Genomic DNA, 27844 nt, shown 5'->3' with positions numbered 1-27844 from the left:
CCTTAAGTTTAAGTAAGCTTATCTTTCTAAGCCTTAGAACATCATTTGGAAATGGACACACTAGTGTAGTGACAGTCACTTCCCAGATGTGACTCAAGGTCCTTGGTCAGGGGTGCTTTCTGCCAACTCTAACGCAATATACTAACATGAAAAGAAACAGAAGCCAGGCCCGGTGGCACATGCCTGTAATTGCAGCATCCCAGGAGTCTGAGACAGGACAGCAGCAAGTTTGAATCCTGCAGGGGCAATTGGAGTGACTCTGTCTCAAGATAAAAATTTAAAAGAGGACTGCAGGGTAGCTCAGTGGAAGAGTGCCCTGGGTTTAAGCCTGTATGAGGGGAGTATGGGTAAGATCCCTTGGTTGAATTGGATAGGAGTAAACTAACCCTTGGGCCAAGTCTCTCCTGTTTTGTTAGCTCTCTAGCTAAGGATGGTCTTTCTTTTTTAAAAAGGGTCCTAAACAAAACAAAGAAGTCTATCACAGAGACCACGTCCAGTCTGCAAAGCCTAAAATATTTACTTTCTGGATCTTTACAGAAAAAATTTGCTGACCCAGTGGCTGGGTTTAAGTAAGTATTCTAACAAGTGAATGAATGACTGTTACTTTGTTTTAGTATGTTGGTAACTGAAAAAAAAAACATTACTTTCTCTTTTCTATCCACTCAAAAAGTAAAGTTGTAAACATACAGCACCCTCCAGCCTCTCTCATGTTATATTTATTTTACACTAAAAGAATAAGAGGAGTCTATAAAGATTTTAATTTTCCCTCTATTATATTAACAACCATTTCTGAAACAGAAGGCCAGAAATGGGGTGATGAAGGGATGCTGGAAGCCAAGGGAGACACCTCCATGGAAGGTTGGTTGTTGCCGTGCACACTATTTCTTTGTGGAGGTGTTAGTCTATAGAAACAAATTCATTGTGGGCTTTAGAATATGCAGATTTTTATTCTTTGAAAATCCATATTATGCAGACATTAGAACTGACACGTTTACAAAAAATAATTAGGAGCTATGTTTACTACCAAAAGGAAATTCCTCAATGCTGCACAAGAAGAACAATTTGAAGTCAAAATATCAAGATTCAAGCTTAAATTTTATCATTCATTCCCTCTATGACTTTGAGTACATTATTAGTCTCTTGCTAAGTTTTTTAAATCTAGAGAAACAAGTAATACTTGCTTATTGGCATTCAGTCCGTTGCTATTATTCAAAAGATGACATTTAGCAGGTGCTTTTACTTGATCTTTTTATCACAATGAGCATTATAAGCATCAATCTATGGGTGAAGAAATACGCTCAGGGGGTTAGGAGATTTGCTCAAATGACACCACTAGAGAGAGGCAAAGAATCTGGAGTCAGATCTTGATTCAGTAATTGCTGATGAAATATTTAATCTCTTTAGGCCTACTCTGTCTTATCTTGCAAAAAACATTTAAGACCTAGTTCGCAAAAGAAAAGTACTGAAATTCTCCTGTACTACAATATGGACAACTTCCACCTGAAGGATGGATGGTTTCCCCCCACTATTCCATGCTAAATCTAATTCTATGTCTTTAGTAAAAATACAATATTCTCTCTTCTGTGCATACAGTAAGAACAACCTACATCGAGGAAGCCTAAAGACATAAAAGTGTTACAACATACCCCTGCAGTACCACAGTGGTCCTAAATTACACTTATTCCACAGCAATTCTCCTGTGCGGTGGGTCACACACATTCAGTATAGGACACGTCAGTTGACCAGTAAAGCTTTATTACCTCTCCTTCATTGTCTCGTGTACTAGCCCATGCTGGACACACTGTTCTTCCAATTCATCATTTCTTCTCTGTAACTTCTCCAGTTTATGATCTGTATACATTTTTTCCTGACTCAGCAGAGCTATTTCAGATCTAGAGGGGGTTAAAGCACAGAAATCACAGATATTAAAAGTTCTTATCATTAGAGTTTGGTTTTATTGTATAACCCTATTTTAAATGTCAGGCTTAAGCGTAACAGAATAACAAAATTATTTTATGTAAAAGAAAATCTTCAGAAACTTTGAAGTTCCTCGTAGGGGCTCAAGTGTCAGAAAATAAATAAATAACATATTCTAATAGAAATGCTTTCCGTAAGGAACAATTCAAAAATTAGAATGATCAACTATTTTAAAAAGACCATCACTCATTTAACAAATATTTACCGAGTGCTTACTATAGGCCAGCCACCAAGCTGTTAAAGAAGCAGTCCCAAGCCTAATTTCTATAACAGAGTTTCTTTTAGTTAACATAGCCAATTTAATGGCATATGGTTGAATATCAAATAGTTCTGTGATAGTTAATTTTATGTGTCAACTTGGCTGCGCCACAGTGCCCAGATATTTGGCCAAACATTATTCTGGATGTTTCTGTGAAGGTGTTTTGTGCAATGAGATTAACATTTAAACTGGTGGATTTAGAGTAAAGCAGATTATACTCCATAATGTGGATAGGCCTCCTTTAGTCAAGTGAGGGCCTTCACGGAACAAAGGCTGACCTCCCCTAGGAAGAAGGGCTCCTGCCAGCAGAGTGCTTTTAGGCTGGAGCCCTACTCCTCCTGGGTTCTTCAGACTTCCCAGGCTTTCACACGCTGAAGACAACTTCTTAAATTTCTTTTCCCTTCTTTTTTCTTTCTCTTCCTTTTTCTCCTCTAAGTACTGAATGATCTAGATCTAGATCAACCCAGGTCTAGTTTTTTGTTTTGTTTTGTTTTGTTTTGTTTTTTTTTTTTTTTTTTTTTGGTCTTTTTCGTTTTTATCGGTACCGGGGATCGAACTCACGACTGCCTGCTTGCAAGGCAGGCGCTTATGCTGCTGAGCTAAATCCCCAGTCCCTATCAGTCCAGGTCTAAATCAATCCATCAATAGATCACTGTTGTTTCTGCTTCCCTAGAGAACCCTGGTTAATACAAGTGTGATAATGAAAGACAGAAGTCTTTTGTGCTGTGACCCCCCTCAATCAAGCTAAGCGGTGACAAATACTGTCAGTTCTGGAAAAGTTATTTCTTCTGACAGTTACTTCCATATTTCAGACCACTAACTCTTGTTTTAGTAAGCAATTTCTACTGTCTTATTACAGTAGATGAATTTCTTTTATATGTCTCCTTCTTCTTCCTTCTCTAGCTTTTAGTGTAATTACCAGACTGTTGGCTGGGGCTTAATTAATATCAGTATTTACATTATCATGACTATTTAAATACTGAGCCTTGCTATCCTAGTCATATATGTGCACGTTGTACATTCATTTTCTCCAGATTAGTGGGTGGTTGAGTAGCAAGTCATCTCTTCCAATGGGACACTGCCCAAGAATCACTGTCCTATCTCTGTGGCCACTCTGCTTCCTAAGAAGATCCTCTAATGTACCACCTGCTCTCGGGTACCACCTGGACTGTCTGAGGCCTAGCAGGTGGGTGGAAATAGAGGGTGAGAATGCAGACCTCTCCTAATCCCTTTATTCTAACTTCTGTGCCCCTACTGTAGCCAGAGCTCCCTGGTTTAACCTCTTGAGAGGAAGCCCTCATCTTCTATGTGGAGGAGGAGCAGTCATCTGGCTGCAAGGGGTGAAGAAGAAATTGCGATTCCGGCTTCACCCCTATATCCTACCTCTGTCTTCCAAGTATTTCCAGAATTGAGAGCAGATCGGTTTGTTTTACATAAACACATCCCCCGTGTAGACTCTTAAGATTCACCTTTCTCCACTCTGCTGAATCAGGTACCACTTTCCCTCGCTCACACATTTTATTTGGGATCACAGATACCCTCTCTGGCGATGGTTGACGTTCCTTGGGGCATACACTACATTTTCAGTGTCATGTTTGACAACCCAAGTCTCAAAACTGGGAAATCAGAAAGATACCTATGCAAGACAAATTGTATCCTTGTCATTTTTTAAACTCAACTCCAACTTGCTGCTGTTACCATCTCCTCATGCCTCACTGCCTTCACAGGTAGAAAAGGGTTAAAATTCTCCTATATTATCAATAGCTTCCAGATTAATGATTAGTTTATTTCTTAAAGTTTACAGGCTCTTGATGTAAAATTGATATCCTCCAAAGGAAAGGTTTCTCTATTAAGCGCTATTTTTCTCTCCTTTTCTTTTTTGTCAATAAAGGACTTAGAGTTGCTAAGGGAAATCTTACCCAAAGACCAAGCTGCTCACATGAATGGTGTGCTCTCTCCATTTTAATTCACCTCACTCTCACTTTGTTTTTATCTGTTTCAAGTGTTATCCCAAAGGAAGTTTGTACAGATTAATATCTTGCAGTTCTCAATATGTCAGCACACTTTTTGAAACTATCTCTAGCCTTTATGCATACATTAGTTTACAATTTATTCTTTTGAATTGTGCTCTAAGTCTCGTCTTTCTTACTAGATTATAAATGAGAACATGGCTTATCTCATTTTCAAGTTCAGATCAAGTACTCATCCAGATTTGCTTTTCTTATTAAGAATTTACTCATATTTGAAAAAGTGAATTAATTTCTGTTTCTCCTTTCAAAATTATGTATAATGTAAATGAATTGAGAAGTAATTATAATGAAATTTTGGGTTAGTACTCCTTCCAAAATTAGTATCTTTTATTACATTATACATTAAAATAAATTCCAAAAGAAGAAAAAATGCCAAGTTAGATAAGGAAAAAACTCAGAACATTTATTTGTTGTCAGGAACTTTACAAGCAAAAGTGTGTTTTCTAAAGGGGAAAAAAAAAATCACAAAAGAAAAAAGATTCTATAATACAAAAATGTAAACCTTTTACATATAAAAATCTACTGTATTTGAAAAAACTTGGATTTCTGTGAGGATATTCATTGTAGTACCATTTCTAGAAAAAAAAGCTTGCAACTCAGTATCTGGAAAGTTAACCTATAAGTTTATCAACAGGCAGCTGATTATGTATCACTTCTATCCTAGGAAATCAAGATAGTGTTATGATTACGAGGCTATTTATTAGTGTAACTTATTGACTTAAAAAATATGGCATTGTTGAGAAAAGAAAAACATTAAAACATTAAAAATTAGCATGTATAATACGATTCCATTTTACAATTTAAAAGACATCTTTTAACATGCACACCAAAGATTAATATTCATTATTTATGGGTAGTAGGATTAGGAAAACTTGCCCTTTTCATATTTTAGGAATTTATACAATGTGCACATTTTAAAAGTTATTTTTATTTAAAAAATTTTAATACAACAAAAAATGTAAAAAATGACAGTGGAGGAAGTTGGTTGGAATGTGAACATAAAACTGTCCTAAAATTAAAGATACAAATTTTAAGAATATAAAGAATTAAGAAAACATTTACAAAAAATAAAACACAAATGGCAAGCATCATTAAACTGATAACACCACTCCAACATAATCACAATTCAGAAAATACAAAGCACATGAAAAATATTCTGCAGGAGAAGAGACAGAAGGGGTCAATAAATATTTGAAAAATACATAGAAGTTTCAATATTATTCAAAGAAATGCATAAAAAATCCAGATAATACTGGCAGATTTTTTTGCATGTTGATTCTATACCAAATAGTGGAATCCATCCTTTAACAAGCCAGATTTACTGAGAAGATAATTGTTTATTTCCTTTTTTGCTGTGAGGTCAGTATGAAGTTAAATGACTTGCCGGAGGTGACCCAAAATGGTGATTAGCTGGTCTTTCCAATTCTTACAGTGTAGTTCACCCACCGCACAACATTGCCTCTCATTTTTTTTAAAAAAAAAACTCTATTTTTAATGTCACATAGTGACATGAAGATATATATAGTAAACAGAACTTAGTATAATATTTAAGTAACACACAATAATACCTTTAGAAGGATTCATAATCTTCAGACCAGCAAATCCCTTTTAGACTTCTCTACTAAGGGAATTTACAAAAATTCAGATTGCTGTACAGTGACTGTCATATTGTTCATAAAAGTTAAAAACTGGAAATGTGTTAAATGTCTAATGAATTATTATGCATGCAGATGATTCAATTAAATTTTGTTTCCAGAGTATTTACTGATGTAGAAAAATGTTCATTAATGAGATATTAAGTAAAAAGCAGATGCAAAATTATATTTATCACAATCTTAATCATAATATAAATGTCTGTGCACATGATACATTTACATACACATGGAAAATGACTCAAAGGAAATATGTTAAAAGGTAACAGTAGTTATTCCTACACAGTAGTGCTATAGTAATTTTTTCCTTAATTCTTTGTATTTTCCTAGTCCCCAATCTTGAAGATGTCTTACTTAATCAAAAAAAGTTATTTATAAAGTGCATATTACTATAACATGTGTTACTGTAACAATCCTTTTCTGCTCTGCATATTTTTCTTTATTGATAGTAGTATTTTTCTTGCTAAATTCCATTTTGTCCACTAAAAATTTGGTATATGGCTATACACGCTGTCCTTTATTTCTGCAGAGCTCAGAATACAGTCACAGAATTATCAAATTGCAAATTTCAAAAAATAAACTTACAAGTTTCTATGTTAGTTATGAGATATATTTGTGGCATGATTGTCCTAGTCTCATATAAAAGGATAATTAACTCCAATCCATTTTCCTAGAAAATTTAGGTAATTTCTGGCTTTACAGAAGCATAGACTTTTCTCTACATTTTAATATACCAGTTACATTGTGTAATTGCATGTGCACAAAACAGAAGATGCTTTACTACTATAATTCAGAGTACAATGATAATTGCTTTTAAAAGGAAAAATATAATACCTTAATTTTTAATTCTTTTAGATTCTGGTTTGACTTTCAATAATAATTAGCAGAAGGCCAATATAAACCTCCTCTTACAGAATATAATTTTTGTCCCACTCTAACATCATCTAAACATGCAGGGGAAAAAATATAGTTCATTCGGGTGTGTGTTCTTTACTTCAATTAAACTCACACAGTTGGATACCTACTGTTGCCAAAACAGTAATATAATTTATACATTATAGTCCACACAGTAAAACTACACTAAAAGTCATTTAACAATATTTATAACACCATAAAAGACAGTGTTAAAATATATGAACTGCAATATGTACCAAAATTATAAAATTTGTTTCTCATCATCAGTGATTAAAACCAGGATCATTGCTCTAGCTTCAATACTCACAACCCTGGTGACAGATTAGAATTCAAATCTTAATGATCAATTTACAATTAACAAGATAGAAGTGAAACAAATTAAACCAACCATTATATATAACGAGACCCCATGGACTCCCATTGTTCCTCTTAATTACAAAACGCAAATTACAAATACACAATGGGCAGTGTTAGACATCAATCCACAAGCCTAGCAACCCAGAAAGTGACAATGACGGAAAAGAAAGAAGAGAAGCAAAACCACATAAACCCTGGTTCTGTGCTCTTTCCTGTTCTGTCAGTGCGCAAGTGGAGAGAGGCTAAGATCTAGCACATCCCTGACCTCCAGCAATCTCCAGGATCTCCACTCCGATGCTGGCAGAGACTCATTCCAAGCCAGTGCCCAACCCTTCGAGCTCTTCCCAGGCCGAGTTTTAGATCGCACTGCGAACTGCATTGCTATTTTACTGCTGATTCATCTAAGTGCCTGGGGAAAGGGAACACTTCCTTCACTTTGATAAAGAAAAATCACAGTTAGACCAAAGATATTTAAATATCTCCATTTACCGCTTTCAAAAACAACCTCATAACTGCAATAAGAGCTCAGAGTACTGGGGAATACAGACGGAAGGGTGAACTTAAGTTTATCTGTGCTTCAACTAAAATCAGCCAGAATGTCTGCCTTGTGCCAATTAAAAGCAAAATGGAATTAATTCTCTTGCCTGATGGTCAAAAACAAGCTATAAAAATGCACAGAATCGGCAATGCATTTTGAGTTTTAAAACGGGATGCACCATTAACAAAGCCTGGGGTTGCAAACACCTCTCCATGCACACTGTGGAATACACAGTGCAGCAAGAACAGTGCTGATCGTTGTGGAGGCTTCCCGAGAACAGAAGCAGTCCTCACTGTCACAATGCGACTTGCCGTCTACGTGGGGAGAAAACACATACAACAGACACACACACAGAGGTACCACTTCAAAATGCTTTCACAGAGCAGCCTAGCAGGAGGGTGGGCATAGAGGAAGAGGATCCGGGCATGGTGAGCCCAGGCTGTCAGCTTTCCTAGTGACTGTGTGCAAAAAAGCTGATTTTAAATAGTAGGAGTCCATTTGGTTAGTGTGGCATTTTGAATAACTTAAAACTCTTAGAGAAATGTTGATCCTAAAGAAAGGCAGGCAAAAAAAAAAAAAAAGGTGTTTTGAATTATTGATCAATATAAAGCAAATACACCTGCTTTTAGGGAAAACTTTACTGTGGTACTCTGAAGAGAATCTGGACCATGGTTACTGTAATTATTTTGGAGACTGAGTTGTTACAGTGACCAAACTTTAAAACACTTTCTAAAGTTCAAAGCAAAATGGAAATTATTTACCCTAAAAGTTTGGCACAGAGAAGGTAGAAGCACATTCTGGGAGGGTTTCTACAGGGCTGACTACTTTTATAATTTTTACTTCAAAAGAAATGCACTTAGCCCTTCAAGTTTTATAGGTGGTTTCAAAGCAAATGGTAATATGAAAGTGGAATTTGGTAATATGAAAGCTAAATTTGGCATGAGTGAGTTGCTGAACATGTTATATTAGGAAGCCAGGGAGAAACAAGACTAAATTGATGAAAGATTAAAGGCACACAAACAACCCTAACACCACAATTTATCCTACCTACTCCTCTTGTGAGGCACACAAATGTACTTTTGTAAACTTTAGAGAATCTTAAATTTTATAAATAGCAACTGATCGAATGTTTACCACTTGCCAGGCCTTAGTCTTGAGTCAATGTGTACAATAGGCACTCATTTTAATTCATCGGATTTATCAATACAACTGCCAGAGCATGACTTGCAACATATCCAGATCTGTCTTTTCTGGATGCTGCTGTGGCCTTTAAAAGGTTTTCACTGTGATGTGGACGTTATGTCTATCAGAAAAATGGCACTCAGACCTTCCCTGGAAAAGGCGGCAGGAGTCTGGTGAAGTGTTTACAAAATGATCCGTCAAAACCCTTATAAGACACATCACCAACGACAGCAGAGCAGCTAGTGTGTACTGCTAAAGGCTGAGCACCATGCCAGGTGCTTTACACAGCGGACTTGTGCATTTGTGTGTTCTGCATCCATTTTAAATGACAGAGTGGAGCACCTGCAGACTTTGGTATCCAGGAGGGTCCTGAGCCCAATCCCCCAGGGATACTGAGGCACATCGGTATATGAAGCCGTGTATCTCTCCTTTCCTACAGACACAATTCCCATTCCCATAAGAATCCTACAACATAGCTTTAGAAATACTTTTACAGATGGGGAAACTGAGGTTTGGGGAGATCAAGCAACGTACTCCACGTTACACAGTGAAGTGGCAAACTAGGATGCAAACCTAATTCTTTTTGTGTGTTTGTTTTTGGTACCGGGAGTCAAACTCTGGACCTTGCACTTGCTAGGTGGGCACTTATGTCATTGAGACATATTCCTGGCTCAAACCTAGTTCTGTTTGAATTATAGTGTTTGCTCCTACATATTTCCTATCACCATACAGGAACAGACTAACAGAAGATAGAAGTCAGGCGGTTTCATTCATTCATTCACTCAATAGATATGTATTGAGTGCCATCTATGTGTCAAACACAAAGGAACACATTCAGTTTATAAAGTTGTAGTCAGGAGCTGGAGGAACCAGAAGCAAGAAAAGCTGGAGAGAAGCTTAAGTTCAATTTTACTAGACCTGTAGGGAATAAGCTCTAGAGGATCTAGAGGAGGAAAAACAGGGCCCAGCAGCACACAGTGCAGGTTAACCTCGGTTCTCAGGCAGCTCACTCACTTCATACAAATTTAAAGGTTAATTTTTCCTTCCTAACAGCTCTCATCATTGCTACTGTTGCCTGAATTCTTTACTCTTTCTCTCCGTTTTTCCTTCCTTCTGCCCTCCATCCTCCTTGATTTACCTCTTCCCTTTCTCCTCTTTTCCCCTGTCCTTTTGAAAAAATTTTATTTAAAGAAAGACTAAACAAAACAGAAAATGGGTAGAAATAATACATACATTCAGAGAAAAAATAAACAGTAAGAAATCACTAGTTGATGTTTACATACTGTCCTTTTACAAATAGTTGCTCAAGATACAAAAGTGGAACATATAAAGTGGGAATTCAAACAGCGAGACTGCAAACAGTTCTGTTCAACTGTCCAACAGAAACTTAGTAACATGGTTGTCAATCCTATACACTTAAACATACATGCAGTTATCCATATCTTCATTTATGTTGAGATTAAACAAACTAAAGCAGGCTAAAATCATTCTGAACAAAGAAAAATAGTATTGCTGGATTTCACATCATGACACACCGGGATCAGCACTGAGTACTGTAGTGTCTTTTTTCCCCTGTCTTTTGTCTTCTTTTTTCTTCCCCACCCTTTCTCTCTTCTTTTTAACAGAGGAGAGCTCACTATGTTGCTCTGGCTGACCTCAAAGTCCTAGACCTAAGTAGCCCTCTGTGTTGGCCTTCCGAGTAGGAGGCAGCTGAGACTACGGGTGCATGGTACCACATCTGGCTAACCTGACTTTTCTGTAGCAGTAAATATAAAATAGTGTAATTATTGTAAGAAACACTGTTGACATTAGTGTCAGAAACACCTAGGCAAGAATCTTGGTTCACAGACTCACTAATTACTTAAATCAGTTATTTTGGTTTCCTTATCTGTAAAAGAAGACAAGAATCCCTGCCTCAAGCTGCTGTGTGAATTAAATAATGTGCATCAAGCACCTTTATCTCTTTAATTTCCTTAATTATTTGGTCTAAAGATAACTTACATGTGTTTGAAGAGGACTGTGATAATAATTGATTAAAATGTGTTAACTACATCAACAGAAGATTTTAAAACTATTTGATTCATCTTACCTTCTATTTTCAGAAACTTCCTAATTTTTCAATTCTAAGTATTAAAGCAGTCAAAATAGGATGAATATATAAGTATGAGAAATATCAACATGTTTGTACAGACAATTAAGAAAATACCCAGAGTTAGGTGTGGTGGCTTACCCTGTAATCCCAGCACTCAGGAGGCTGAGGCAGGAGGATTGTTGCAAGTCTGAGACCAGCCTAGGCTACAAAGTGAGTTCAAGGCCAGTCTGAACTGCATAGTGAGACCATGTCTCAAAAAAAAAAAAGAAGAAAATATCCATACAGAGAAAATATATCAACAGCTATCTAATTTTAACATTAGATTTTAACACTGGGAATGCTGTTTTTTAAGATAAAAAAGAACAGTAATCAAACAGTGGTCTGAAAGTATTGTGTGACTTTACCTACCTGCTTTTTTGAGAGATCTGCTCCATTTTCTTGACTAATGAACAGCACTCTTCCTTTAACTTTATCAAAAACGTGTTCTGGGAGGTCATCAATGAATACTGTTCACTTTCTAGGAATAACAATAAACCCCCACCAACATCAGATGTTTATTATTTTAGCTTTGGATGCTTCCACACTCAGTAGTAAAGTGCTTTAGATCACTACATATTTCCTAGAAGCCACTAGAACACTCTCACTATCCTAAGTTAAAGGACCTATTGTCCTTTAGACACAGAATTTTATGAGATGTTTATTTTTATAATAAAATTATACACCAGCAACATTTTTGATCCTATCAGCTTGGTGCAACATTTTAGTTTAGCATGTTCATAAATTGTCAAATACCTCAAGTGGAGTCATAGATGCTTTTGTAATATGCAAGATATTATATTTTATTTTGACAATTTTACTATAAACTGTCAAAAATCTTACAACCAGATAATTCAAAGCTAAAACCATCAAGGAATTCTCTTTTACACTGCAAATCCTGCTTTATGTTTCGCATTGGAGCAGTTAACCAGCACCTCCCCCGCTGGAATCCTGCATGCACTTCTCTAACTATGAAGGTGGAATATGCTATTTCCCTTAGAATTTTCAACTTTTTGTCTATAGCATGTGCTTCAATGAAGATCTGATCAAGGAAATTTAAGATAGTGATGTAAGTGTGTGTATGTGTGTGTGTGTGTGCAAGCAAAATAAATGAAAATGTTCATAAGGTGGATTTAATAGTTAAAAACACTTATGTAATGCTGAGTCTACCTAAGATTCTTGATCATTAGAATTTTGCTAGCACGGGGGCAAACAATAATTTTTCCTGTAATTCCATCTTAGTGTTTTTAGTGTAAAAACATCTACTGAATCTGGTGAATTTTCATTTCTTCTGGCCAAATGCTATGAGAAGAAAATCTCTACTGAAAGAGCTAGAGGGAATTGTGAGCCATTATGGCATTTGCTTCTTTATAAGTAAACAGGTTATTTAGTATATTACATGTTAGTGATTTTTCACCTATGGAGTAAGAAATAATTTTTTACTGTGTCACCAAATACAATTATACATTAAATATGGCGACTATCACCTCTGTAAGTATAAGGTTTAATAGGCCCTTTATGCCTTTTCAATTTTAGTTAATGATTACCAAAGAAGCATATAGCATGCAAAGCAAAATAAATCAAGGCACTAAAATTAAGCAACATTTTTTGGGAAGAGACAGGATCAATTAAACTTTTGTTTTAATAGTACAATCAGCCCGAAGTATGTGGTGTGGAATTGTAATGACTGACACTGTCTTGTTTTGACTAACACTGTCTGTGAACACACAACTCAGAAGTGAAAGGAACTACAGAATGCTCTGACTGAACAAATCAAACTGCCTATTTTCAAAGTGCATTTTACTTTCAAATTAAAGGTAAAGAGTTGCTGGCCAACTCTGTCTGCGGAATCGTGCCAATGTGATGAAAGATGGCAATTTTTAGCCAAGCTGCCAGCTGTGGTCAATGCCTTGTATTAGTGAATTTTAACAGCAGTTGTGAGAACTTGAAGAATGCATAGGATTAAACATCACTCTAGATTGGATTGGGGGAGGTGGGGAAATCATACAAATGCTAAAAATGTTCGAAGCTGCAAAGATTAAATAAAGGAACATATCAATTTGGAGCTACTGAATTACATCCAGCTGCGACAGTGAATTAAGAACCGATTAATGGCTAAAGCTTTTCTCCAGTTTGGATGCTGAAGCAAACTCATTAGGCTTTTAGAGTAGCTATAATGTGTGTACTGTGGGAACTGTTCAATGCTATTCAGGAGACTCTAACTGTAAGCTCAGAGCATTTCCCGCAGAGCTTCTGATGCTATTTTCTTTATATAACATGTGTGCCTGAAAACCCAGCCAAAAACAAGCCCTTTGTTTTTCTACTTTGTTGTGGTCTCTCTCAGCTTTACGTTTCTTGAACACAGGTAAATAAACTCATAATCCAGATGGTGCAACAGATGTGAGAGCAGCACTCCGAAATCAACAGACAGTGGGCAATACTTTCCATTTTCTCTTTTAAACGCTAACTAATATGTAATTCGGAATCTCCGGTGTAGTTAGCATCTGCTCCCTTCGGCCAGCCAAAGGTTACAGGTGTTCCTGATGTCATTTCACAGTAAGGCGTGGGCCTGGCTTGTGAGCGAGTGCCCAGGCTCTAATCTTTCCCTACCACCTACCAGTTCTGTCATGCTGGGCCTCCATTTGCTGTATCTTCTGTGTCAGCTCCTGCTCTCTTTGCTGGGCCTGAAGGGCTTGGGCCTTTGCTTCGTTGCTAAAGCTCTGCTGAATGCTATCTTTTTGCAGTCTGTGAAACAGAGGGGAGACACACAGAAATGTAATCTGCAGACACACAAACCTCCATCGCCGTCCCTGTGGAGCACAGAGAGCTGATAGGTCGTAAATTGTTAAGCATGAGAAAAGAACAATCTTTGCACAGATCCAACCTCCAACCCCAGGAAGGGAAAAATCCCAAGGACTTTTCTTACACTGTGAAATACATGCCACGAGTCCAAAAGAAGTAAAGAATGCAATTCTAAAATTAAAAAATCAAGACAGGTGAAACGTGATATTCTGTAACTTTAAAGCATACATACCCTCTTTTTCTGTAAAATTTTTTTACTGTTTTGTGCTACTAAATTAATCCTTCTGCTTTAAAATGGTCACTATTTCCTAAAGATCATGGAATTCTACAAAGAGCACGACTTAATTCCTAGTGTAAGTAAAACTTACATTCTTAAAATTTAGGCTTTGTAGGTCACTTAAAGATTTTTCTCTGGAATTTAAAATGGAATCTCAAAGATAGTTCAGAAGACTATCTAGAGGCCAGTAAATTCTGCAGTGCAATGTGCATATTTTTATTAAATATTTTCACACATAATGAAAATGCATAACTTCCCTCAGCATTTTGTAAGAAAATCTCTCGAGTCATATTGAAAGAAAAGGCACAGTAAAAAGCTTCTACAGTACAGAACACATCCCATCCTACTGCAAAAAGATGTTGACCTATTCATTAGGTCGTTACCCAATCTCAGTGACTCCTAAGGGAAGACTTGCTAAGCAATTAGAACCCTGGCTGTGCAAAAGACCTCCTTGCTGGTAGCACCATGGATACTGATACTGCATCTGTACCACTCACTAATATATGCACACGTCTCTTTCTCTCTCTCTCTCTCTCTGTCTCTCTCTCTCTCTCACACACACACACACACACACACACACACGAATTGATTCTCAAGTAAGCAATATGAGGGTTTCCTTCAATTAAATAGTTTTTTCTAACTCCTGATCTCCTTGTGGGCATTTCTCATCCATGCTGCTTTAGTTTACTAATTGAGATATTTACTGCCTAGCCTTTGCCAAACTAAAAATAAACAATTCCATAAAGCTATCACTACCAGTCTATGTACCGCTGTGGAACTTCAATTCACTGGTTTCTAATTATAAAACAACATAAGGAAAGCCTGTATTGAAATTGGTCAATGCATGTGGTAACGTTGTAGTGTAAAATTCTAGAATGAAAATACACCCACACCTCACTCAAATGGAATCATCGGGGGTCCACACTAAATGTGAAATGAGGTCCCTTCTGGTCGCTCTAACAACACCCCCTGGATGTGGGCCAAGGTCTCGTCTCACACTTACTTCCAAACTAGTATATTGCAACAAATGGATAGGCAGACAAGGCTACTTTTTGCCTTCCTTATCACACCACGCATTTTCTGGCTATGGATCATTGCACATGTCTCCTCCTCTCCTGGAAAACCCCCTGCCCATCATCCAATCCCCTGCATGACGGATGATATTTCTTTACAGATTAGCTTCACAATCTTCCCTTCTCTGGCCTCTATCTCCTGAATTAACTCTCCTTCACTCCATGACCTCAATATGTGTTGGGCACGCCCTACAAGACAGGGTTGATCCCGTGTGTTTACTGGCTCACCTGCCTGCTTCCTTTCGTTATCTCTGTCTCTCTCTGCCTTGAGCCCAGCTCAGCAGTTGGCACACAGAAGGTGAGTGCTGGATGTTGAATGGCTGGACGTTCTTACACCCTTGCCGTTAAAGGGCAGGGGTGGCCTTTAAGTGAAACTAGAGGAACTGCTCTTATGCAAAGGAGGTAAACATTCTTCAGACATTTAGAAGAGAGTTCTTGTTAGTGGCTTTGTCAGCTGGAGACTCTTCTGCTAGAGGAAGCAACTTGAAAAAAAGCTCCAGGTACCCTCACTCAGTAGCCATGCTCAGGTCAACTCTATGTCAGAGCAGGGGGACAAGTGGGGAGCCCTGGGGCTCTGAGTTCCCTAGTAGTTGGATAAGCATAAAATGCACTGTTCAAAATCAATATGTGAATGCATGAAAAAGGAGGCATTATTAATAATTATATCAAGAAAACAGTCATCACTGAGACTACCACTGCAAACGAGGACTTTTAGTATCCCAATATAGAGGGGTTGCCAATCCTGCCATCAACTTTTAGAACAAAAACTCTTCTGAGTTACACGTCAATGTGCCTTTTGTCTTTTTTTTTTTGATTTTGCTTTTCTTAGCAGTACTGGGAATTGTACCCAGGGTCTTTGCAGAGCTGCAATTCCTAGTTTTTTCTTTTTTTTATTTTGAGACTGGATTGTGCTAAGTCATCAAAGTGTTAGGACTGAGCTCAAATATTGATCTTCCTGCCTCAGCCCCCAGAGTTCAGGGATTATAGCATGAGCTACCATCCCCTGCTCAATGCATGTTTCTTGACTCCTTGTACAGCCTTCACACTTTAACTCTATTTAAAGACCATAAAAACAAGGCATATTATTGTTTTCCTTCTTCCTTTCCCCTTTCTCTTCCTTCCTCTGTTGCCTCATCTCCTTCCAGGCTCCTCCTGACTTTTTATAAAGCCTCATAATGTTAGAAATGAAAGGGAATCTCAAGTTTGCTTCATCGAATCAAGACCTCACTTTACAGCTAAAAAACAACAAACATCCTGCATCTGAATTTCATAAAGCGTTTAACCCACTCATAGGTTATACAGTGAATAATTTAAATGTGAAGGTAGAATCAAGAATATTTTTCCTCAGGGAAACCTATTTTATAACACTCTAGAGCAATGGTGGTGAACCTATGGCACGTGTGTTATTTTTCTTTTACAACAAGGGATGTTAATGTATGAGTTGTTTTTTCTGAACTAAAACTCCAGCATGTAGGTTTAATTGCTGTGTTGGTATTTTGCAATAAATAGGTGGGTTCTGCAGTTTGGGCACTCATCTCTAAAAAGGTTCACCATCATTGCTCTAGAGGAAGAAGTAATAAAAATTACTTAGGTATCCAAGGGGAAGGAGTAAAGAATTCATATCAATCTGTTAAATATTTATCATGATTCCATTATGACACTGTTAGGCACTGATTCAAATAAACAAGACATGGTTCTTGCCTTTGTAGTGAGTTTAAACTGGGAAGGAGAAGGTGGATGTGGGACTTCATAGGAAAGCAAAGAGGGAAAAACTACCAAAGCACAGAAAGGTAATCTTAGCTGGGTATGGGTACCTTGTAAAGGAAAACTAATTCAGTCTTCTCCACCTGGCTTTCTTTCAATCTCACTCAAAATATCAATGATCTTATTTAATGCATCTTGTAGATAGACTTATTTTACGAAATGAAATCAAAAGAAATGAATGGAGGTAAAGAAGTTTTTGGTAGTGATTAAAACAGGACTGCAGGATTTATTCACAATGACAAAACTGGGAAAAAACTAAATGCCCATCACACGCTAAATGGATAAACAGATTGTGGTACAGCCTTACAAAGGAGTGCTAGGAATACTAGCAATAAAAGGAACCAGCTGCTGCTACATACAACACCTAGATGAACCTCAAAAGCAATCAGCTTAAAGGAGCCAGACACCAAAGACATATTTTATGACTTCATTTGCATAACGTTCTTGAAAAGTAAACATTAGAGTGACAGAAAGATCAGTGTTGCCAGGTCCTGGAGGTAGGGAGGGGCCTGGGGGAATTTCTGCCGGATAAAAATGTTTGTATCATGAGTATGATGGTTCCACAACTGTATACATTTGTCAAAATATATGTAACTGTACACTTAAAGTTTGTGACTGTTAATGTATTTAAATTTACATTTACGCTGATTTTAAAAAGAAGCAAATGTACTAGCACAGGAATATCCACTTTTATTCTTCAAGGTATCCATGTCATCTGTAATCCATACACCCAATGGCCACACTACTGTTTTTTGACAAAAACTCAAGACTTAAAAGACATGGACAAGTACTGGCTAGGTTTCAAGCACACATTAGGTACATGAGGTCTGTTTTTCCAGTTATAGTTTTAGCTGACTGTATTTCCTAAAAATGGGTATAATGATATTTACCACTCCACTTTCCACAACATTTTAAATCTTGTCATTTGAAAAATGTCCATGCCACAGAGCCTAAATGACTTGTAAAATAGATTTTTTTAAAAAATATTTTTGGGACTGGGGATTTAGCTCAGTGGCATAAGCGCCTGCCTTGCAAGCAGGCAGTTGTGAGTTCGATCCCCAGTACCGATAAAAAGGAAAAAGACAAAAAAAAAATTTTTTTTTTTAAATTTTATAACCTGTTTGAGGAACTAAGAGTTTCTGATGATCTTCAAGTTCCACAATGAGCCTGGGACAGAAATGATGAATCCCTCAAGTCTGAGCACCAGGTCCTGGGAGTGGCGGTCACTAAAGCACTGTCCCATCTGCCATGTCTACGTCACCTTTTTCCTTATGTTGGACGTGACAGTATTAGGCACACAATCTATTGGGTTAAAAAGTGTCTCCTTGTAGCATATTTGTGTGAGAAAACTCGTGGGAAGGGGTGGGTTGAATCATTTACCCGGCATGTTCAAGGCTCTGGATTCAATGCCCAATGCTGCAAAGACAAACAAACAAAAAGAACTTGTGAGATTTATAACATGCTTACTAGCTGAAACCATGTTCGAAGGCCTACAGAGAGATGCAACAGGGAGGAACTCTTGCTGTTGTGATTTCAGAAACAAACTGTCCACGTGTCCCAATGCTAGTGATATGAGCTTTGATCAGTGGATCTACATCATGAGTAGTATAGAAAGTATTTCATGATTAGTAGGAGAGGTGGGGAGAGAAGCAGTCATCTGTGGTGCTTAGCAATTTTCAGTATAAATATTTCCACCATGGTCTGTTTTAAAGTACTCAAAGTGACACCACTGAACATCAAGCTGGGAAGAAACACATACCAGCAGCTTTTGTGAACTGGTATGAGCCAGCCCTACTACCCCATTGCTTAGGTGAGCTCCCCCAGGACCCTTCACTGTAAAGTTACTGTTTCCCCCTCTGTAAGTTTTTGGAAGATGCTAAATTATAGAAATATCTTATTCCTCATCAAATTTTACATTCGGTGATGAATTTTCTATTCCTTCATTCTTTCTCTATTTATGTTAGCTGACACTGTCCCAGAAGGAATAGCTCCCTTTCTCTTTCAATTTTAATATGCTGACATCAGCATGGAATTATGGATTCTTATTTTATTTAATGGGTTACAGTCCACTAAAGTTTATTTATGTTTAAATCGAACTCATTTGGGCCATGGGATCCCCTTCAAGCTGGCTCTCATGTGACATGTCTCCATTATTCTTGTGCACTTCGTGGGCTTTCTACTGACACAAAATGTTGCAGGCTGAACACACACTGCACCTGAACTACCGCTGAAATCAGCATTTGCCCAAAGAACATTTTAGAGGAAATGGTATTTAGAAATCAAGGTATATCACTAGGTGGTGCTCATTGCTACTACAAAGTCATTGTTCTAGGTCACCTGAGGAGATGATCTAGTCAGGGTATGAATATAAATATAGTATAAAATAGTATATGAATATATATATGCTATACATTCATACTGATATTTCCAATTGCAGTCTAACAATCTAGACAGAACTTGTCTTTCCATAATGGTAAATTTTCTTTCCCAATTGTGAGAAACTTGGCCCTTATTATTTTCAACATGTTTTTACTCATTTATTCAAACTTGGAATAAGTAGAAAGAGTTTCAAAATTGCTAATCTACAGAAGGTAAACCTAGTAACTAGGATTAAATATTTTCTTAAGAGTTTTGTTTTCCTTCTTTCTTTTTACAAATGCACACATGCCATCTGCAGTTGATTCTGTTTGTGTGCTGGGAGTTATGACAATGGGAAACACAAAAAGCTAACAGAGTTACAGGCCCGGGGTACAGCATCCACCTCCTTATTACCTAAGTGACCATTAGGAAGTAACTGTATTCCTTTAATCCTGGAGTTCTTTCAACAAACAAGCCCATCCTGTAATGGCCAGCAATGTTAAGTATGTCTCCATGTATTTATTGGCCATTTATATTTCTTCTTCTGTGAACTGTCTATTCACTTCATTTGCCCTGGCCATTCATGAGAGAAATGTAAATTAAAACAACACAGATTCCATTTTATCCTAGAAAGAATGGCCATCATTAAGACATCAAATAGTAATAAATGCTGGCAAGGCTGCAGGGGATGGGGAAGAAACTTTCCTACATTGTTGGTGGGAATGTATGGGATTCTTCAAAACACTGCAACTAGAAATCGCATTTGACCTAGGTATTCTCCTTTTAGGTATCTTCCTGAAAGAGCTAAAGATACAGTGTTTTGTTACAGTGATACGTGCATACCTGTGTGTTCACATCAGCACAATTAATAGCTAAATCTTGAAAGTAGCCTAAGTATTCATCAAAACTGAATGGATAAAGAAAATGTGGTGTTTACACACAGTGGGGTGCTACTATGTCAGAAAAAAGATAAACTTTAGTTCTTTGTCGGAAAATGGATACACTTTGAGAACATAACATTAAGTTATGAAATAAATCAGCCACAACCTTAAGTATTACCCAGTTTCTCTTCTGTGAGAAAGCCAAATTATAAATAAAGAACAAAATAAAGATAATAGGAAGTAAGGAGATACGTCTTCCTCAAATGGGAAAGGGATTAAGAGATGGAAGGGAAGGGGAGGGGAAGGGGATGAGAAAGGAGTTAAAATGTGTTACGTACATTACTAACTGCAATGAGGAATGTAAACGTTGTGTACTGCAAACTTGTACTACTAAAGTTCCTATCCTAAAAGACTGACCATTTTAATAAGCTACTATATATTAATCTTTACCAAAAAGCTAAGCTGTTTCTATGCACTTTTTTTAAATTCTCCTACCAACCCAATAAGGTAGGTTCTCTTATAACTTGCACCTTACAATGAGGAAACTAAGGCTACAGAAGTTAGACAATTTGTTTAAGTCTCCTAACTATTAAAGGGTGTAGCCAGGAAATACAGGATTGTCAGATCCTAAAGTCCGCAGTGAATTATTATGCTTTAATCTCTTACTTATCATAGATGCAGAATAATGAGAGGTTAAAAAGATGCAATGAGTCTTATTTCAATTATCCATATGTGTGTGAGTCATTCAATACCCATATTATCTATCTTGACAGCCAAATCCTAGGCTAGTCCCATATGCTACTGGATCAATTCTTCCTACAATGACAGCATTAATTAGTTATATCCTCTTCAAAGAAATATACTGACCTTTGCAAAAACACTTAAAGGTATCACTAACACATCTTCTGTTTCAAGATGATTTCAGGCTCCCAGGAAAGATGTGTATATCTATTTGGAAAGTGATTCCATGGCAAATTGAGACTTTTGTTTGGCCCATTAATTAATTCCAGTAACCAGCAAAAGTACATGATATAATTGTGTAGTTAATAAATACTCGATAAATGAATAAACAAGTGGATAAGTGAATAACTGTCATGAAGCAATAAACTTCCCCACAGGTGTTTAAGTACCCTCCTGTCTCCTGACTAGGTAAGGAGAAAGTGATAACATCCCTCATCTGGCCAAGAATTTGATTTGGTCTTCTTCTTATTAACAGTCACAACAAAACAAAACCAATCATAGCATTAGTAGACAACATCAGTTTGAGAAGAACCAAAAATCCTGTGCTTGTTTAGTACCAGCTGGGACTCTATTCTCATATTTGAACAAATGTAGAAACACTGGGAGAGAACGAACAGGGAAAGGAAACCAGAGAGAAGTCAATTCTATAATCCCTATGCCCTCAAGGGTGCAAAGAAAAACTTAATGATTCCCTTCATATTTCCTAGAATAAATTATTTCTATTTCTTTCACTTCAAAGTATGTCAGAACTTTTAAGTGCAGTGTTAAAATATGAATTACCAGATCAGAGCATGAGTTACTTCTAGGGAAAAGCAGAGACTAAAAGAAGGTCAAGGTCTTTGAAAGAAATATATATGTAAGGGAAAGGAAATGGGCCAGGGATAACAGCTCAGCAGCACTGTGCCTGCCTGGCAAGCGTGAGGTTGTGAGTTTGGTTCCTGGTACTCCTCACCCCACCTCCCCGCTTCCCTGAAAGTGCTAGGGAATGTTTAACAAAAACATTCCTAAATATTTTTCCCTCCTGAAATGTTCTCAGGATATCTCCATAATAATTTGAAAATTCACCTTCTAGGCAAATAAGGGTATGCTCGACTAGCTCCCTGCTTCTATTACACCTGCTCAGCTCCCAATTCCTTGCAACTTTTTCTTCCTTTTTTAGAGTGCTACGAATTGAACCCAGGGCCACACACCAACAGGCAAGCACTTTACTACTGAGCTAGGTTTCTGTTCTTTGGTTACAGCCACAGACTCTTACCATCCCCATCTTTTCTGTTTTACTAGGCACATTCAGAAGCACTGACCTCTCTTTTCCTCCTAACAATTCTGGGAGGCAGGAAGATGGAGGAGATATCCCCATTTGACAGAGAAAGCATCCTCAGTTTAGGGAGTACAGGGATTTGCTCAAAGTCATGCAGCTAGCGAGTAAGGAGTGGGGTTGGAATCAGAGCCTGTCTTCTCGCTCCAAGTCCGGTGTGCTTTGCATTCCATGGCACTGCCCCACCAGGGGGTTGCTGAATCCAACAGTATAATGCTCAACCCTTCAACAAACACTTAAGCAACCACTCTGCGCCAACCACAAAAGTACAGGGACGTATCCTCCCAAAGGGTTTACGGTCTAAAATGCAATAAACAAGTTTGTTTGTTTTAAAGGCAATTATGAGAGTGTGGTAAATATCAAAATAAATCCCTGCTATCATACAAGTGGACAGGACAGGTATGAGGACTAACTGGGGACAGTGAGTAGATGTTTAGGAAGCTTAAAACGTACGCAGTAATGAGCCACACCGAGAATGAGAGCAGAATTGTGACAAGTGAAGTGGACAGCATGTGCAAAGACCCAGGGAGGAGAGAAAGCCAGGTGCCTTTGGAAAACGGCAGCCATTCTGGCAGACTGGAGACTGGAGTGTGTATGTTGTGGGATAGCAGTGAGCAGTTGGTGGAGGGAGATTATTGAAGAAAGATGAGACTGGAGATGGAGGCAGGAGCCAGAACTTGAAGCTATTTTTAAGGTCCTCATCCTCAGGGAAATAGGGAGCCAATGTAGGGTTTTAAGCAGGGGAGTGTTGTGATCACACTCATGCTTGAGAAAGATCACTGTGGCGGCAGTGTGGGGAACAGATGGAGAAGGGACAACATGAGAAGCAGGGAAAGCACTTATTACTACAGCAATAGTAAGAGCAATTTGTGTAATGGTTTCTTTAGGCATAGTGGATACCACAGGTAGCCGCTACGCAGAAACTGCCTTTATTTAACCTTGCGTATTTTCAGTAGCTTGGGGGTGCCTCATGGTAAGTGACTGTCGGGGACAAAGTTCCTGAGAGCTGGTAAAACTCTCCATAGCCTATTTTATAGTACCATGTGGCAAACTCTCCAAACTAAAAACTAAAGACAAATCTCCTATTACATAAAACAAATTAGACCGTGATTTTGCCATTGCATCTTTATATTGTCATGAAGTCATATTTTCCATCTCTGGTCAGTCTGTATAAGCCAAGTTTAGTCCATTATTGTATTTCTTCTCTGGAAATTATCAGTTTATCTACATATTCTTTGTTATCAGTCTCTGAGCTGAGTAACTGCAAATCAAGTATCAGTAGGATCAATGGCATTTCTATAATCTATCAATGGTTATATTCATCCAACTGTACAGCTAACTGGAGAACTTCTATTACTGAAATGTTTTAGAAATTAATGAATACAGCCTATTACTCAGTGGGGAATATGTCAGTTTCTTGGTGGCTATCAAATTTACTGAGAAATGCACTATAACAGTAAGAATTACAATTACTACATGTATTTTGATATCTTACTTCTCAAGTATAATAATGGAGTAGTTAGTTTACATTAAAGATTGGAAATTAGGTATTTACATGAGGGAATTTTCTAGGTATTAGACCCGTTGAATTCTTACCCTTAACAGTAGAAATACATCTAAAATATATGAACTATGTCCTTGCTCTGTTAAGCAAACTACACCAAATACAACAAGCTCTCAATAATTAAAGTTCACAGTTTAATATAAGGTAGTCCCTCTACCTTTTGCTATATTATCTTTTAGGGAGTTTCTAACGACCAATGCTTACTGTTCTATCTTTAAGTGCCTAACACAATGACTGGAAACAGAAAGCACCTAATAATATTTATTGCCAAGAAAGTTTCCAGAAGCTCCTCTAAAGAACCTTAAATAAATAAATAAATAAATAAATAAATAAAACTGACCTGCCTTTAGTATTCTATTGGTTATTTTGCTATGATTTGCTGCTATTTTTGTTTTGTCTTGCTTTGCTTCTTTTTTTTTTAAATTTTTATTTATTTATTTATTTTATCAGTACTGGGGATCGAACTCACAACTGCACACTTGCAAGGCAGGCGCTTATGCCGCTGCACTAAATCCCCAGCCCCTTGCTTTGCTTCTTAAGTGATGCCTTAGGATAATTCTATCAATCCAGCACAGAATAGTACAAGAGCTTTGGGATAGTTATTTGCTTCAGAAAAGTGTCAGGATTTACATCCCAGTTTATTCACAGTGGACGTGGTATTGCGTGGTGGATGTGAGCTTGTGCTTTAGACACACTCTTGGGCTCAGACCTCACCATGTACCAGCTGTGTGCTGTCTAGGTGACTGCGTATTGGTCACAGTCTCAGTATTTTTATTTATAAAATGATATGTTCAGGATTATGTGAGATGCTCCATATAAAGCAACCACCAATGTCAAGGCCAGCTAACCATTTGTGAAGTTTTAAATTCAATTCATAGACAGACATCTGATTACTTATTTTTCAAATTTATTTTTAACAACTCTTAACAAGTCAAAGATGGGCTAGTAAGACATGGATTTTCTTAAAATACGATGCCAGTACGTAAATTATTCATCTGCTCTTCAAATAATGGCCAGTGAATGGCAGTTTCCTCTCTCCTTCTTGAAGTGTGGTTCACCAGGAAAAGACTAATCAGAGTGAGTACTGATATGGCTATCCAAATAAAGAAAATGTTGGCATGATTTCCTTGTTTTATTAAATTATTCCTATGATTCAGAATTCAGGTTTTTTACTCCTAATAATCCAACTGCATTGGCCTTGGGAACTGCAGGAAAGTGGAGTGACAAACACGTAGAGCTAAGATGGTTGATACAGAAGTTGCTGGCCACACTAGCAACTGGACACTTACTGAACCATGTGCAGTAAGTATGACACATACTCCAGAATATGAGGACTTAGGGAAAAAAGAGTCAAACACAAGTCTAATAATTTGGCAGATTGATCACATATTGAAATAGTACCATATTCTATGTATTGGGTTAAATAAATTTTGTAATTAAAATAAATTTTACCTGTTTCCTTTTAATTTTAAAATGTGGCTATTGGAAAATTTAAAATCATATATGTAGTCTGTATTCTGTAGCTTTCATTTTACTTGTGTTCAGAGCATAATTCTTTGTCTATTTTCTTAGAGTGAAGCATCATTTATAATCCTGATGGTTCACAAATAAAAATAATATATTGCCAAAACCACCATAGTTGAATGCCTTGCAAAGATGGAGAAGTTTGTAATTTTTATAAAAAACAAAAGCTACCTTAAATGACACTTTGATAAGTTTCACATTTGAGTAATCCACTCATCACTATCTGAAAGAGGAAACAAATTCTGATAGAATGCTGAGAACTAAAGGTCAAGTCATTAGCACATTATACAATGTGAATGATAAGGCTGAGGAGCAGAATGGTTGCCTTGGATGCACGAGGGCTCAATTCTTAGCAAAGCAATCAATCAATAAATGATACATTTTAATTTTTTCTCTCTGGCAAGTCAGATCTGGTTTAAAGCAATTCTCAAACACATTAAGATTTAAAATTAAATTATAAAGCAAGTACCCAAGCTGGAAAATTAGAGAAAGATTTGCAGTTATATACATAGATTGTAGACTTGTAATAAGTGAAGACACATACAGTTGGAAAATCTCTTATTTCAAAGCCCTTACTATAATTTTTAAATGGGAAATAATAGATTCCCTCAAACTTTTTCCCCCAATGGATTTCCTTCTTTGGATAATCGGATAATTCTTTCCAATAATTATCTTATCATTACTTGTTTATAGCAAGAAACTAACGCTTTCAAAGTTCCTAAGGAAAGTTCACTATGTAGTTAATCTGTCAGCCAGTTTAGTAAGCTACTCTACTGCCTTCTGAGTTAATCTGTTGCCTTTCTAGTTTTCACTTCTTGCAAAGCATTATCTGTACCTAGAGGAATACAGAGAAGCTAGTGATGGTTTCAAACCTCCATAAAAATTGCCAGAGTTAATTTCTTGGAAGTATAATTGGGGAGCTCAGAAGGAAGGGTAGGTAGAAAAGCGAGGTGCACACAGTGAGTTCTTTTGAGCATTCCTGTTGCAATCACCATTACCATTACAACAGCGATTTATAGAAAACCTTGCTAGGGGAAGCTGCTTGAAGTTATTATAGATACCTCTAAGTGTATCTGCAGGAAAATCCTGAGTGCTAAACTTCTTCAGAGTACAGGAAGGGGGCACACAATAGGGAGGAAAACTGGCTTGTTGAGAGTTGAAGGACAGTAAAATCTATGGCAGAGTCTGATTTAAAGGCCCTGTACTCTGAGTCTGTGCTAACGATTCCTGGCAGGAGATTGTCTCAAAGGGTCTGTACACACAAGAATCTGCTTGAACATCTTCCTCTATGAAAGTTGATTTAAAGAACTATACTCTGGATGTTATCTAAATTCAATTAAAGTACTGGCACTTTATTATTTAAATGTCAAATGTATCTTCAGAACTATGAACACACAAAAGCAATGGTGGGACAGGTAGATATGAAGAACTTATTGATAGGTGACTGAGACAGGAAACTGCTAGCTACTCTTCAGGCAATGGTCAAAGATGCTTCCTCACCCAGTAGTTCTTTTTAAATGACTGGCTAAATCTAAATTGAAAGATACCCACCTATCTGTTTTCTCTCTTTTTTTCTCCAGTACTGGGGACTGAACCCATTCCAGGCAAGTGTTCTAAGCATTAAGATATAATCCAGCTGTTAAATTTTATTTGGTTTCATTAAGTCACCAAGGCAGGCCTTGAAGTTAGAATTCTTCTGCTTTAGCCGCTATGTAGCTGGGATTACAGGTGCACACTATTATGCCTGACCCTATGGGTGCTTTTTTATTTTTTTATAATAATCAAAGTGAAGTGGGGCGAGGGAAAGTATGATGCCCAAATGAGATATGAAAATAATTCTCATGTAATTTTCAGTTGTCATACCACAAATTAATTTACATTGCTTGTTCCTAGAATGTACTCCTAAAAACCTGATTCCTGGAAGATGGATAGAGATTTAAGGAAAAGTCTCCATCAGTAATGCAAATTTGGAGAACACTGCGAACTAAATTCTTTTCTGAGAGATTCACAAAGTGCACTAACATGTTAAAGGCTCTGAGAAGCCCTGTGGTGAAGAACCTATATAATATAATTTTCCAAAAGAAACTAGCCACAGAACCTCTACCTCTTTTTTTGTTTTGTTTTTTGCAACATCTACCTTCAGAGGCAATAGAGTATAGTGAATAAAACTGGAGCCTGTAGCCTGAATCCAGGCTTGAATCTCAGCTCCACCACTCAGCAACACTGCAAGAGGGGTCAAGGTGTTAACCTTGTGTGCCCTCATTTCCTTATCTGTAAGATGTGGCTATGGAAGAATCCACCTGGTAGCGGTGTTCAGCATTAACTGAGTTAATATGTGTAATGTTTATGTCACGGAGTGAACAGGGAGTATGGGGGAGCTGTCTTTACAATCACTTCCAGAAGGAGAATTCCAAGGAACACACTCGGTAATTGCTTTTTGTTAAGTTAAAGCGCCTCTGCTTTTTTTTGTCTAAAAAATTAGTAACCGTGTGCCAAAATCCAAAAAA

General features: G+C 37.3%; 1 protein-coding gene across 7 annotated transcripts in view; it reads right to left on the bottom strand.

Moving 5' to 3' along the window:
* Positions 1–27844, bottom strand: part of Sdccag8 (SHH signaling and ciliogenesis regulator SDCCAG8) — a 194380-nt gene that overhangs the window by 60555 nt on the left and 105981 nt on the right. For 5 of the 7 annotated variants that reach the window (XM_003474237.5, XM_063237547.1, XM_063237549.1 and 2 more), the window contains 3 exons: positions 13656–13783; positions 11411–11519; positions 1761–1892 (listed from right to left, as the gene is read on the bottom strand). The exons of 1 other annotated variant lie outside the window; for it this stretch is intronic. In XM_003474237.5, coding sequence (XP_003474285.1) covers positions 1761–1892; positions 11411–11519; positions 13656–13783 — 369 coding nt within the window. The remainder of the gene's footprint in view (positions 1–1760; positions 1893–11410; positions 11520–13655; positions 13784–27844) is intronic. One more of the 7 variants, XM_063237546.1, reaches the window with a different exon arrangement.

The sequence above is a fragment of the Cavia porcellus genome, unplaced genomic scaffold (genome assembly GCF_034190915.1).
Source record: "Cavia porcellus strain 051 isolate PalLab524CR breed Dunkin Hartley unplaced genomic scaffold, mCavPor4.1 scaffold_26, whole genome shotgun sequence".
Taxonomy (NCBI): domain Eukaryota; kingdom Metazoa; phylum Chordata; class Mammalia; order Rodentia; family Caviidae; genus Cavia; species Cavia porcellus.
The sequence above is the reverse complement of the archived record's forward strand: the minus strand, read 5'-3'. Positions and strand labels throughout refer to the sequence as shown.